The sequence below is a fragment of the Hydra vulgaris genome, chromosome 06 (genome assembly GCF_038396675.1).
Source record: "Hydra vulgaris chromosome 06, alternate assembly HydraT2T_AEP".
NCBI lineage: Eukaryota > Metazoa > Cnidaria > Hydrozoa > Anthoathecata > Hydridae > Hydra > Hydra vulgaris.
Window position 1 is genome coordinate 45,362,501 of NC_088925.1, and position 13,452 is coordinate 45,375,952.

The 13,452-nt window shown below is 27.9% G+C and overlaps 1 protein-coding gene across 1 annotated transcript in view; it reads left to right on the top strand.

Moving 5' to 3' along the window:
* Positions 1 to 6,510: 6,510 nt before the first annotated feature.
* LOC105845188 (protein polyglycylase TTLL10) overlaps positions 6,511 to 13,452 on the top strand; it is a 42,275-nt gene continuing 35,333 nt past the window's right edge. The window contains exons 1-2 of the mRNA XM_065800271.1: positions 6,511 to 6,563; positions 6,661 to 6,811. Coding sequence (XP_065656343.1) covers positions 6,542 to 6,563; positions 6,661 to 6,811 — 173 coding nt within the window. The 5' untranslated portion in view covers positions 6,511 to 6,541. The remainder of the gene's footprint in view (positions 6,564 to 6,660; positions 6,812 to 13,452) is intronic.

The window sequence follows — 13,452 nt, forward strand, 5'->3', positions numbered from 1 at the left end:
TTGTTTTAGTTATTCGCAGTTGTATATGTGTGTAAATTTGTAACTTTGTAATGCTAACCTTAGGCCATTTCTTTATTGCCCAATGTGCGTGATCGACAGCCTAACCATATTTTTGTCCTTTATTGCTGTGGTTAACTTGGGTTTTTTTATTGGCTTGTAAACTTTATATCCATTATTAAAAAGGCGCCTTCTAACTGTTCTTGGGTTGACTGTAATTCCTGTCATGGCATTCCATTCTTGCATTAACTCAACAGAAGACTTTTTCCGACCTTTTCGACACAACTGTAAAAGCATCCGATCATTTCTCTTAGTACTTTTGGTAATACCTCTGCAGTTCTTCCTGTTGGTTTCCACTATATTTTGGCCTCTATTTAGTCTCATTTTTATTCTACCAACAGTTTAAGGCAAAATTTTAAGTTTTCGAGCAATTTCACTATTCCGAAGTGTGGTATTTTCTAAAAGCAACTTTATCTCATTCTTTGTAGCAGCACTTATATCTAATTTCTTACCCATTTTAATATAAATATTATATTTTTGATATAAATCCTACACTGTTCAATGATATTAAAAAAAAAATTTAATTATAGCAAGAATTCGAAAAATTACTCAAACAACAACGATCCGATAATAAAAGCACCTTTTACAATTAATTGTTACAAAATTTGAAACAAATCATTAAAAATGTAAAAATAATCGAGATTTTACGCAAAAGTATGTTACAACCATAATTGTTAATGTTATACCAGCATAATTGCAGCTTATAATACATAAAAAGTAATAATATCTCCAAGGTAAACACAATATAAATACAGTTTTTGATGATAATCATAAAAGTTCCTAATTTGCTGTCGAGTACTGTAAAAGTATTACGCTTTTGTTTATACAAATGACTTTCATACGACAATAAATTTTTATCCTTTTTAAGTTCTAGAAAAACAAAAAGCTGAAAAAACGGTTCCATTATTTTATTATACGTTGGCAACTATATACATGGATGTCAAATCTGTCAATTGATTATAGGATCAATATTAGAAAAATATTTTCTAATATTAATCCTGTAATAGCTTACAAACAACCACCAAATTTACTGAGACAACTAACTTCTGCTAAATTTATTTCCGCACCATCGAACAATAATAATATAGGAATTTTTAAATGTAATGATAGTCGTCGCAAAATTTGTCTATTTTACTTGCAAGAGATAAAATTTTTTGTAGCATCCAATGGTTTTATCTGGAACATTAAAAGTCACGTTACTTGTAACAGCAAGAGTGTCATTTATTATTTAAAATGTTTTTCGTCTGATGGTCTATCAACATATACTGGAAAAACAAATAGTTTGAGAAATCGCACAAATAGTCATATATCAAGTTGCAGAACCGGTCATTCAACTGATAGATTTGACAGCCTGTGTATGATTGACAACGTATAAATAATAAAATAATGGAACCGTTTTTCCAGCTTTTTGTTTTTCTCGAACTTAAAAGTGATAAAAATTTGTTGTCGTATGAAAATCATTTGCATAAGCAAAAGTGTGATACTTTTAACTAACAATTCCTGTTTTAAAAAACATTAGACAATGATAACTAATAGCAACAATACCTTAATTGATTAAAAATTAAACTTTTGTAACACAAATAAATTTTTTTTTTGTTTAACGGCAGTTAGCACTACTGATGATTTTGAAGTTGTTATTTTGCTTGACATACATTTTTCATTGCATATATATATATATATATATATATATATATATATATATATATATATATATATATATATATATATATATATATATATATATATATATATATATATATATATATATATATATATACAGTTCGCCATTTCTGCACATTCCAGTCAATATGAGATGTAGCAAACAGTAGTCTTTTTTTTTGGTTTTTTAGTGAAATCAGCGGTTTCTTTGCAGGGCGTCAAGAAAACAATCCGGCTTCAACAGCACGTCGCCTGATTGTTCGATCCGATACAGGCAGCTCTAATTGCTTTTGTATCTCGACTGATGATATCCAGGGATCCTTCTTGACGGATCTGACGATCATAGAATCTTCTCTAGAAGTGGTGGAACGCGGTCTTCCACCTTTGTTATCTGCTGCCAACTTCCCCGAAGAAAGATATTTGGAACATAATCTTGATACGGCCCATTTTTTTACGCGATATTTATCACAAATACTTTTTTGTGACATTCCACTTACGTAATCGCCAATAACTTTCTTTCTTAGTTCCAATCCAAAACTGTCGGGAGCCATTTTTGCACTTGAAGTCATAAAAATAATAAAAATAAATAATCACGCTTCTCAAGGCTTACCGAGTTACATTTACCTTGTGATGATACAATAATGCTCTGTGGAACACAACGTCTTGGTTGGATGTGGACTGTATTGATGTAATGAAACACTTGTTGTATTTCACTTCTTGTATTGATGATATTCGATAAAACACTTTGATAAAACTCACTTCGATAAACTGTCTTGATAATACTGACTGATTGACTTCCATATACTGACTGAATTACATGTCGATTTACATGTCTCTTATATAGTAAAATGAACCTGTGTGAACCTGTTCTGGATGATTCTAGATGCTTTTTTTCGATGCTTCTGGAAGCTTCTGGATGCGTCTGGATGCTTCTGAATGTTTCTGGATATTTCTGGATGCTACTGGTTGCTTCCAGATGCTTCTTTTGGAAACTTCTGGAAGTTTCTGCATGCTTCTGGAAACTTCTGGAAACTTCTGGATACTTCCTTTAATTATTAAAAAACTTCCGTGACGTTGACACGGACCAGACTTAAGAAAATGAAACAAACCAAAAAAGTTGCACTTGTTTTGTCCGCTGCAAAATGGCACTTGTCAACGAAATTCTGCTTGTGCGCTGTCACCTGTCAGCTGATTGCTCATGTCATGGCATGCTATGACTCCAGACTCCTGAACTGTTTGCTGTGGTAGTATAGTTCGTTTCGTTTTTAAGACATGTAAAATTAGGAACACTTATTAGCATTTTTCGATGTTGGTTGCAAATGTTTTGTCCAATACTGTATATATATATTTGTCCAATACTGTATATATATATATATATATATATATATATATATATATATATATATATATATATATATATATATATATATATATATATATATATATATATATATATATATATATATATATTTTTTATTTTATTAAAAAAAAAAAAATATTGATCAGTCTTAAACAGACGAGAGTTGTATTTCCCGCAGTATACAACATTTATCTATATATATATATATATGTACACACACACACACACATATATATATATATATATATATATATATATATATATATATATATATATATATATATATACAAAATTTATCAAAAATTAGTTTAACCCCTAATAACATAGTTTTTTTGCTATTAGGGTATAGAACATTTCTAATAATGTACATGCAAATTTTCATATCTTTGACCATGTACTCCGTCCATCAACTTATTCGGCACGTTTAAAGAAATAAATCTATATGCAATGTTTTAAAATTACAGTAAGTCTAAATTACAGCGTCGTACCGTTTTTTTTCTGCACATTATTGCCATGCTAAAATGGTTTTTCTCATAACTTTATCAGTATTAGGAAGAATACAAGTTTGTTGTCAGGTTTTTTAATTATTTACATAGAAATTAATAAATAAAATTTAAGAAAAAAGTATGTATTTGCAGTATTATATTATTGCAAGTAATCTGTAAGAAGTTTGATGATTTTGTCAAACTGTGGACGACCTCGTTGTAATCAACATTTATGTCATTCTCAAAATTCATCAAAATAAGTGATTTGAGGTGTTCTTCACCCAAAAGACTACGATGGAGATTTTTCACAACCTTCAACTTTGAAAAAAACTCGCTCACACTTGACTTGTGTGCAAGGGAGACAATGCCATTTTTTATGCAACATACATATTGGAATATGCAGAACAATGTAAACTGTAGCAATGGAGAAAACGAAAAACGTAACTCCAACATCTGTTGCAGTCTTTTTTGGAGGAGCATTTCTCTGATTCAGTTTAATCAGCCTTACTAACTAATTGAAAATTAGTTGCAAGTGATGTCATCTCTATGCACAGTGTTTCCCTCTGTATACCAGCAAGATTAACTAAATCATGAAACATATAGTCGTTAAAATGGTCACGTAAAGATGGAAAGTTTTGAGGATCCAGACAAGCAATATCTCTAAAGATACCAACATTATTTTCTTTGAAAAGGTCTTTGATTGCTGTAGTGGCAGTATTCACAATAAAATAAAATACATTAATTTTAAACCGCTTTACTGGATCTTGAAATTCTTGCCTGTATTCATCATTAGCATTTTTACCAGGCATCTGCTTTTTTTGTCGAGCTAATGTTTGTGAGAGCTCAATTTCAAAAGATTTTTTTTTGTTAGCTTTAGATATGATATTATTAGCTAATTTTGCAAATGATTCAGCTTTCATTAGAATATCAGTAAATTTTTTACGGACTGCATTGAAGCGGTTTGATCTGGAAACTACCATCTTCATGGCAACTAGAAGATCTAAGCTATTCTTTTGTAAATATTTTAAAACAGATGTGCATATATTGAAAATCTGCGAATAAACAATTGCAGTCAATACCGTTTCAAATTTCATCCAGTTTTTCATTAAACTCAAAAACTCGTAATCAAATTTGGTCTCAAATTCGTTGCATAATGCAATAAGATGCAATAAACGAATCAGAAGTACAAATTGATTTTTATGTAACAATATAAACTTCCTATTACACCTTCCAGAACTTTATCCTTTGATGTCCATTGTGTATCACCGATCATCTGCAACCTCCTGACTTTATCTTCTCCAAAACCTTTTTGCTTCCATTAACCCATCGATGTTCCTAGACTGAATAGTGCAACATATTGAATTCGTTGTCAGTAGGTTGAATCTGTGTGCATAACAGTCTAAAAATAGGCAAAAGAGCATCTTTTTTAAAAAAGTCTGGACTCCTTTATACTGTCCTGCTATATTTTCAGCACCATCATTTAATTGACCAATGGCAATCTTCAACTCTAAACCGAGTGCAACTAGTTCAGAAGATATTTTATTATGTAAATTTTTACAAATGGATGAAGTGGAGTCAACCATGCTTACAAATCTCTGTATTACAACTCCATTTTTTACATAGTAAAATGACATTGCTAGCTAATAAACAACACCAACACCCTGGCTTGAGTCAACTTGAATTCCAAACTTTCCAGACTCTTGAACTTTTTTAACAATAGATTTCTTAATAAGTTCTCCAATAATAAGAATGATTCTGTTAACAGTTGTCTTGCTCAGATAAGTAACCAGTGAACCCTTTTATTCATGCTTTTTCTACTAACTTCTTCTAGATGAGTTTTTATGATAAAATCATGTTTGCTGAGTAACATCACAAGTGCCATTATATCAAATTCAGTGTTTCAAATAAATTTAAAATTAAAATTACTTTTATCTATATTAATTTTAACAATATTTTTTTTTAACCCAACTTTTAAATTTAATTCAAACTACTTAAATATCATACCATCTCATCAGTAGGTATGCAAGAAGTGAACTTGAGTCAAGTTCAACTTAAACTTTACATTGTAACCAATAGCGGCAGAGTATGGGTTTCCCCTCAAAAATTACTATGCCGCTATTGGTTACAATGTAAAGTTCAAGTCGAACTTGACTCAAGTTCGCTTCTTGCATTCCACCCTTAGTCATAATGTATTTGAATGTATCTACATTATCAAATAATTCATTATTATTGCAAGCAGCCGTGGCGCAGAAGTAAGAGTTCTTATTCGGAACCCAGAGATCCGAGGTTCGACCGAGGTGTTAGTCGAGACCGAGGTTTTAGTCCAGAATAAACGGAGGGGAGGGGGGTTAATAAAGGGGGGTGGGGGTGAGAATTTTTTTCAAAACACGCATAAAACTATTTAATTTTAGAGTGGCTTGCAGTAAAATGCGTAATTTCTAACAGCAATTTCGATAGGATTTAATATGCTGATATAGGTTTTATACTATGGTGAGAAATAAACCAAAAGCTCATTTTTGACAAATCAAGATTTACTAAGTTGGCGATTTTTTTATTAAGGACCCTTTTTATTAAGGACTCGAGAGTAGTTTATGAAGATTCGTATAGTATTGGCACCAAACCTTTTTTAACAGCATCTAAAAGTTGAAGAATGTGTTCCAAAAAGCCGGTAGACATATAAGCTGAAATTGATTTCCATAGAAAGTATAAGTTTCAAAAAGTTTTTCTACTTTATAGATGATTAGTAAAAATTAAAAATACAAAAGTAGTTCAACCTCTCACGCCATTCAATTAATGTACCCACCTTTTTTTGTTTGTATTTTTTTTTTTACCCACATAATTTATTTTATATTTTTAAAGTGTTTTTGTCAATGTCTTCATATCTTACTTATTTCGACCGAAATAAAATGCCGTGAAAATCAACGCTTTGTTTTATAATTATCTAAATATAAACAAACGCAAAAACGCGGAAAGTATAAATATGAAATCTGCTAAGTCTGATGGTAAACTTTTTTTTTCTAAAGTTATACTTTAAAGCAACAACTAAATAATACTCATAAGGTTCATGTTAGAATGATATTTTACATTTTTTACGTCTAGAAGAAAAAAAGAGAAATTCGATCTTTGAAAATATATCTGCAGAAAAAAATGTATTTGCTGCAAATCTATCAAGCACAAAAACAAAACATTTAATCACTGTCATCGAAAAAGAAAGAAGATTTTATGTTGGAGGTCATAATGGTAAACAGATGTACGAGTTTAATTATTAACCTGAATTAATTAGAACCAGAATTATCAACCAATTTTTATGCTTCTCTAATTTTACCACTTTATATTTAATTAACAAACAAATTTTAAGTTGTAAATATATATATATATATATATATATATATATTTAAAATCCTGCAGTGTTAAATAAGGTGTGTAAAATAATTTTGTTTTTCGCTATTGTGCTCTTGTCAGTGGAGGTTTTTTAAATACATAAAAGAAAAAAGATTGCTGCCACATGCCAAACCCTCTGTCGATGTAGCAGGACTTTCTTGTAGCATCAGGATATAAGATAGTCGATGTAGCAACACTCCCTTGTAGCAGCAGGCTAATAGATAGTCGATGTATGTACTGTAGCCAATAAATATTCTTTATTTTTATATTAAAAACTTTAAGCAAGTCTCCACATGAGATTGCAACAAGCGAAAAAATAAAACTATTTTACACCTTGTAACTGCAGGTTTACCACCATTTTTTTTATAAACACTTAAATTTTAATGATCTGAGAAAAATCTAAAGAAGTGTCTTGAAAAGAAATGTTTATCTGTTATCCGGGACTACTATAACAGTAGTAAAGTAAAGTAGCAGTTTTGATGAACCCACTAGCAGATCTTGAACTCAACCAGAGGCAGAACTGGGTTTTTGGTGCCCTTTTGATGTAACATTGTCAAATTTCAGCCTTACAAAATTTTCAATTGTTAGAATTCTAAGGCATGAGAACTTTCAAAGGTTGTAAAACATTTGATTCTTTATTAAGTATTTTCCTATTCAGAATGATTTCTGATTGCATAATTAAGTGTGAAATAAGTGTGAAAAGAAATTGGATTAAGTGTGTTTAGCACTTAAGTAGTGCTAATATTTCTTAGCATTTGTATCAGAGACATTTTCTCTGTTAAAAACATTAGGTGATTTCCTTTAAATTTTTGCTAATATCAATATATTGCTCAAGTATTTATCATATTGATATATAGATTCTTTAATATTTAATCACCTAAAATTTGAACTAAATTAAATGCTTAAATAATGTTTTAGCTGGGAGTTTAAAGTTGATAATGATTAGGAAAAACTTGGAACTTCCTGAAAACAACAATTTTAGCAAGTAAATAACTTCCAATAATGCGCAACTGCAAATCTTGGATAAATAATTGCCTTGCTAGGTGATTTGCTAGATTAAAGTTCTTTAATTTTTACAGTCAAAAATTCAATAAAAGCAGATACACAATGGTGCATTAGAGCTTTTCAAGTTTTTAAAAAGACAAGCGTTGGCTTTTATTGTTTATGTTAATTAAAATTGTTTTGGTTAAGTTTTATTAAGGTAGCTATAAAAAGATTCCCCTGATGGTATTTAGACATTTTAGGATTATGATGACCTTCCTTATATTTATTGGACCTCAGTTTAGAAGACATTTAGTAAAATTGCTTATTTAGTAAGTTGATAAACTTGTGAAGATGTTGAAAATTTTTGTTTATTATGTTTCCATGCATTAGTAGAGAATGTTCCTTTTCCAAACCTTTTTTATCTTTACTTTTACTGATAATATGTTTTATTAAATAGTGTTATTTTGTAGGAATTCCATTTTATGAGAGCATATGCTGCTTGATATTTCCAAAGATGAACTTATGTGAGCTTTTATTTGTTTTTCATCTTTTTTGGTCATTCATCTTTTTTGACTCTTTTTCTGATTGTTTGATTTTCATTGCAGTAAAAAAATACTTTGCTTTGTTTTAGAATTTGTTTTCCTTATGGTACACAAAATTTTAACCAGCATCTTTATGATTTGCAGATTTATTCTGAATATTTAAAAAAATATGTAGTATTAAACAATCTGTTTACAAAAGCATATAAAAATGTTAAAATTAAAGAATTGACCTGTCAAAAAAAAAAGCACTGCTTATTGGTAGCAGTAAGTTTTTATACATAGGATTATGCTTGCTAAAATCTATTAGTTTTAACTGTAAGTTAGTAGATCATTGGTCTTCTAATCTGAAAGATCTCGGTGTAAATCTGGATTCTCGCCTTAATTTTTTTGTTTTTTTTTGTTATTCATCTCCTTAAGGCCGATAAAGCCACTACAGATGAGGAGGTTACTTAATAGTGGTTATAACCCTCTCTCAACTCTATAACTCCGAAATACAAACCTTGACAAACAAGGCCGCTGCACGGAGAAACAATTATAAAAACATATTTCAAACATTATCCATGCAGGTTATACTAGAGCATATATTATGTTGGATAGCATATATAAATGGTAGCATAATGATAGCATGTATAAATGATAGCATATATAAATGGTAATGATAGTATATATAAATGATAGCATTAATGATAACAAACAAAATGATAGCATATGATAGCATAGCATATGATAGCATTAATGATAACAAACAAAATGATAACAAACAAAATGATAGCATATATAAATGGTCTCTTAATCTTAGTAGGAATCTTAGTATTTTTGTAGGTGTCTTCACTACATATTAGAGAAAGTGTATTCACTGCATATTATAGTAGGTGTCTTCACTACATATCGTAGTAGGTGTCTTCACAATTTTGTCTAGATATTCACAAATAATGTTACTCCTACTAAGTTATTAACATTTTGAATCAGTTGCTTTTTGATTTTGTAAATGTCAATAATATCAACATCTTCGAGAGTAAAATTAACTCATACAATTTAGTTATATATAATCATAACTTAATCTTAATGTTAATCTAGTCTGTAATTTCAATTTAATTTCATATTTTATTTAACTTAATTTGAAACAACTTTTTATTAAACAGATTAATTAATTTTAATTTCAACAGATTTGTGACCTTTAAATTAAATTTTTTAAGGATCTGCAATTTTTTTCTTTTACTTGTTTTTTAATTTTAAATTTTTTGTGAGATTCGAGTCAATCAGATATTATAATTAAAATTATTGCATATAAAAATAAAAATAAAAGTATTTGTCAATTAAAATAAAGTCAGGTCAAAGCTAAAATAAACTATGAGTTTTTTTTAGTTTTTCAAAATAATCTCAATGAGAAATGAAATTAAAAATTCATTCAGACTATTTGCAAATTCTTAAGTATAGATAAATGAAAAATCAGTAAATAAAAAAGTTGAATTTTAAAACACAAAATGGAAAAAGACTGCTTCAAGAAAGAAGAAAAAGAATTGCTTCAAAAAGCTTTATCAAAAGCTGCTTCAATAGAGCTTTTTCAAAAAATAAAAACAACTGAAAAGTATGATTATGCAAAGAAGATCAATAATGAAGTCAGGAAAGAGTGAAGAAGAGAGAAGAATAATGAAATAAAGAATTTAGATAAGTGGGTTCTATTAGGTTATGGTTGGTTTATGCTATAAAATTAATAAGAAATAGTTTAGTTGAGGTTTTTAGTGTGATTTAACAGTTTTTTCTTTTATAAAATATTTTAGCAAATGATTGCTAAAACTTTGTGATTTAGCTTTTTTCAAGCAAAACCTGATGACTTAAAGCTTATTGAAGAAGTATGTGGATCAAAAAATCTAGTCAAAAATTATCTGAAATTGCAAATAAAACACTCAGGATGAGGGTAAATTATTCAGGACTTTCCAATAGTGGAATTTCAATCAATTGCTTAATAAACAATTACTTCAAAAAAATTTTAGATGGAGATTTATTTTGTAAAGTAGTAGAAGAAAAAGTTGCCAACAAACAAATAAAGATAAAGCTATTTTTATAGTTGTAAAGCAAATAGTAGCAAGAACCAGCCTACAATATAACTGAATATTATCTTCCCATTTAATGTTTAAATTGTGTACTAAAAATAAAAGTGTTATTAAAACATATCAGATGATTTTTGTTTTTACAATAGTTAATGCAACTAATAATGAACAAGACTGAACTTCAGACCACAAAGTTGATTTGTATGCTGGAATATATTTTGCATATGTGCATGGTTATAAGTTATGTAAGTAACACTATGACGGCCATTTCATAAAAATTTTTATTAACACTAGTTAATAAAAATTTTTCGAAATTTTGAAGTTCAATTGTTGAATTTACTATTTCACTTGATAATTTATTACATTTGATAAATTATTTTAAATTTAAATTTATTTTGGAGTTCAACTTTATATATTTCTCTTAAATCGTATTTATATAATATATCAATACATATTTCTCTTAAATCATACTGCAATTATTATTATGATTTTTTTTAGTTTTTATTGAAATTTTTAACAAAAAAAAAAAAAAAACAGGTTTTAAAAACAAAATTTCAACAGAAAAGATTACTATTATTTTGAGGAAAATGATCTTATTTTTGTTTTTTTTGTAATTGAGATTTATTTCAACATTGCTTGAGTTAAAAATTTATATAGTAGAAACTGTAAACTTTTTTATATAAAAATTTAGTTGTTTTAAGTTTGATTTTTAACTTCTTTATTTCAAAAAACATAAAAATGCAAAGGTTTTAGAGATGTTAGGGGTCATCTACAAATTACGTCATGTAACTTTTGATCGCACTTTTAGACCCCTTTCTCCCCCCTCATCACAACATCGTAACTCTTTAGTAACAAGTTCCATATGAGTCGTCACAAAATCACTACTCCCATCCTTCCCCCTAAAGCACGACATAATTTATGGAAGGCCCTCTTAGCTATATAAAAAATTTAAATTGGTAGATTTTGAGATCGGAAATATTTTGATAGAAAGTTTAAGTTTAATTAGCTCAGCAACCACAAATTTCTTATTTCTTCTTAAAAAAAAAAGATGCTTCTCAAAGATTAAAAATTTAATAAATATACTATTCATTAGGGCAATTTTTGGTTCTTAATAGAACTAAAATAGACCTAATTTTAATATTTGGAGACTAGAGTTTTTTTTAGAGAATTCTAACTTCTATAATTTTTATTATTTTAGTTTTAATTGGGTCAATTGTTACAAAATTAGTGGGAAATAATGTCTACCATCCATCTTTTTATGCAATAGTTTTTAATTTTTATTCTGTAGTCTACCTTGATTGATGTATCCATGAAGTACATATATATATATGTATATATGTAATACAAGGGAGGAGGGTTAGCCAAAAACAAACAATATTATACAAGGGGAGGTGGGGAGGGGTGTTTAAAACAATGAGTAAGATTTAATTATATTTCTCATGAATTTTTCATGAAATGGTTTCTTTTTTCATTCATTTTTTTTTTAATTATTTTTTTTTCCCCTGATAATATTCTATTTAACTTTTTTTGTGCAAATTATGCCATTAAAAAAGTTTTCATGCAATTCATTGATCTATTAACAACAAGCAATTTAGACCAAAATTTTTCTCCTTCACTACTCTATTACAATACATACAACTCAGCACTAGAAATGATTATTTAAATTTTAATTATTTTTGCTGATCAACACTGATCGACTGAAATGAAAAATATCGAAAAATAGACGATCCACTTTAATTGTTGTAATTTTTACCTAACTTTTGTAACCATAACACTTAATGCATCACACCTTTTGAGTTTTGAATTTTATAGGGTCATATTGTTGAAAAGTCTGATAATGCACAAAAAAACTCTGATTTAAAAAACAATTAAAGTGGATCGTCTATTTTTCGATATTTTTCATTTCAGTTGATCAGTGTTGATCAGCAAAAATAATTAAAATTTAAATAATCATTTCTAGTGCTGAGTTGTACGTATTGTAATAGAGTAGTGAAGAAGAAAAATTTTGGTCTAAATTGCTTGTTGTTAATAGATCAATGAATTGCATGAAAACTTTTTTAAACGGCATAATCTGATTTAAAAAAAAATTATTATTTATTATTTATAAATATTTAAGATTAATCTTTTAATAAAATACAATATAAATTTTTACATTTTGATTTTAACTCTCTCTATATTTTTTCACTTACAACCATACAGCTGTTTTAATATATTATTTTTAATTGCCCAAAACAAATGATAGTTTTTTAACCACCCCTTAAATAAAAACTATGGTTTACTTTTTTCTTAAAAAAATCTTTACTTTTGACTAAAACACTTTGTTTTTTCTCAGCTGGTGGTTTAGTTACTGATTTCTTATTAAAACTTTTTTTCTGGCGGGTCTTCTCTTTGTGAAAGAAAATTGGAATTAAAAAGAGCTATTAGATGAAAGTATCATTTTTGCTAAACAACTATCATTTGTTTTGGGTGATTTGAAATAATATGAAGAGATGATTATCATACTGAGAACAAAGTTAAAAGTTTTACTTTTTCTTTGTGGGTGATTCAGATACTAATGTCTTATTAAATGAAATAATTGTCAGTTGTATTTTTAATTTATATATAATTTTATCTTTATTTTATGATTTTAATTATTTTATACTTTCTATTTAATTAATTTTAATACTTAAAACAAAGACTATTACATTGTTTTGACATTTAATGATCTCAAACTATTGAGATTATTCAAAAATTTAAGTAAATAACTATTTTTCTTAAATTTTTATGATTGCTATATTTATTATTCGGACTTTAAAAGAAAACATTAATAGTTATTATTTCAAGTTAATCTCATTCAAAAATATTCAAATCATTCATAAAAGTTCATTAATATTTAATTAACTAATTAAGTTTTTTTGTCAGACTTTTAAGTCTGATAAAAAAATAAAATTCAA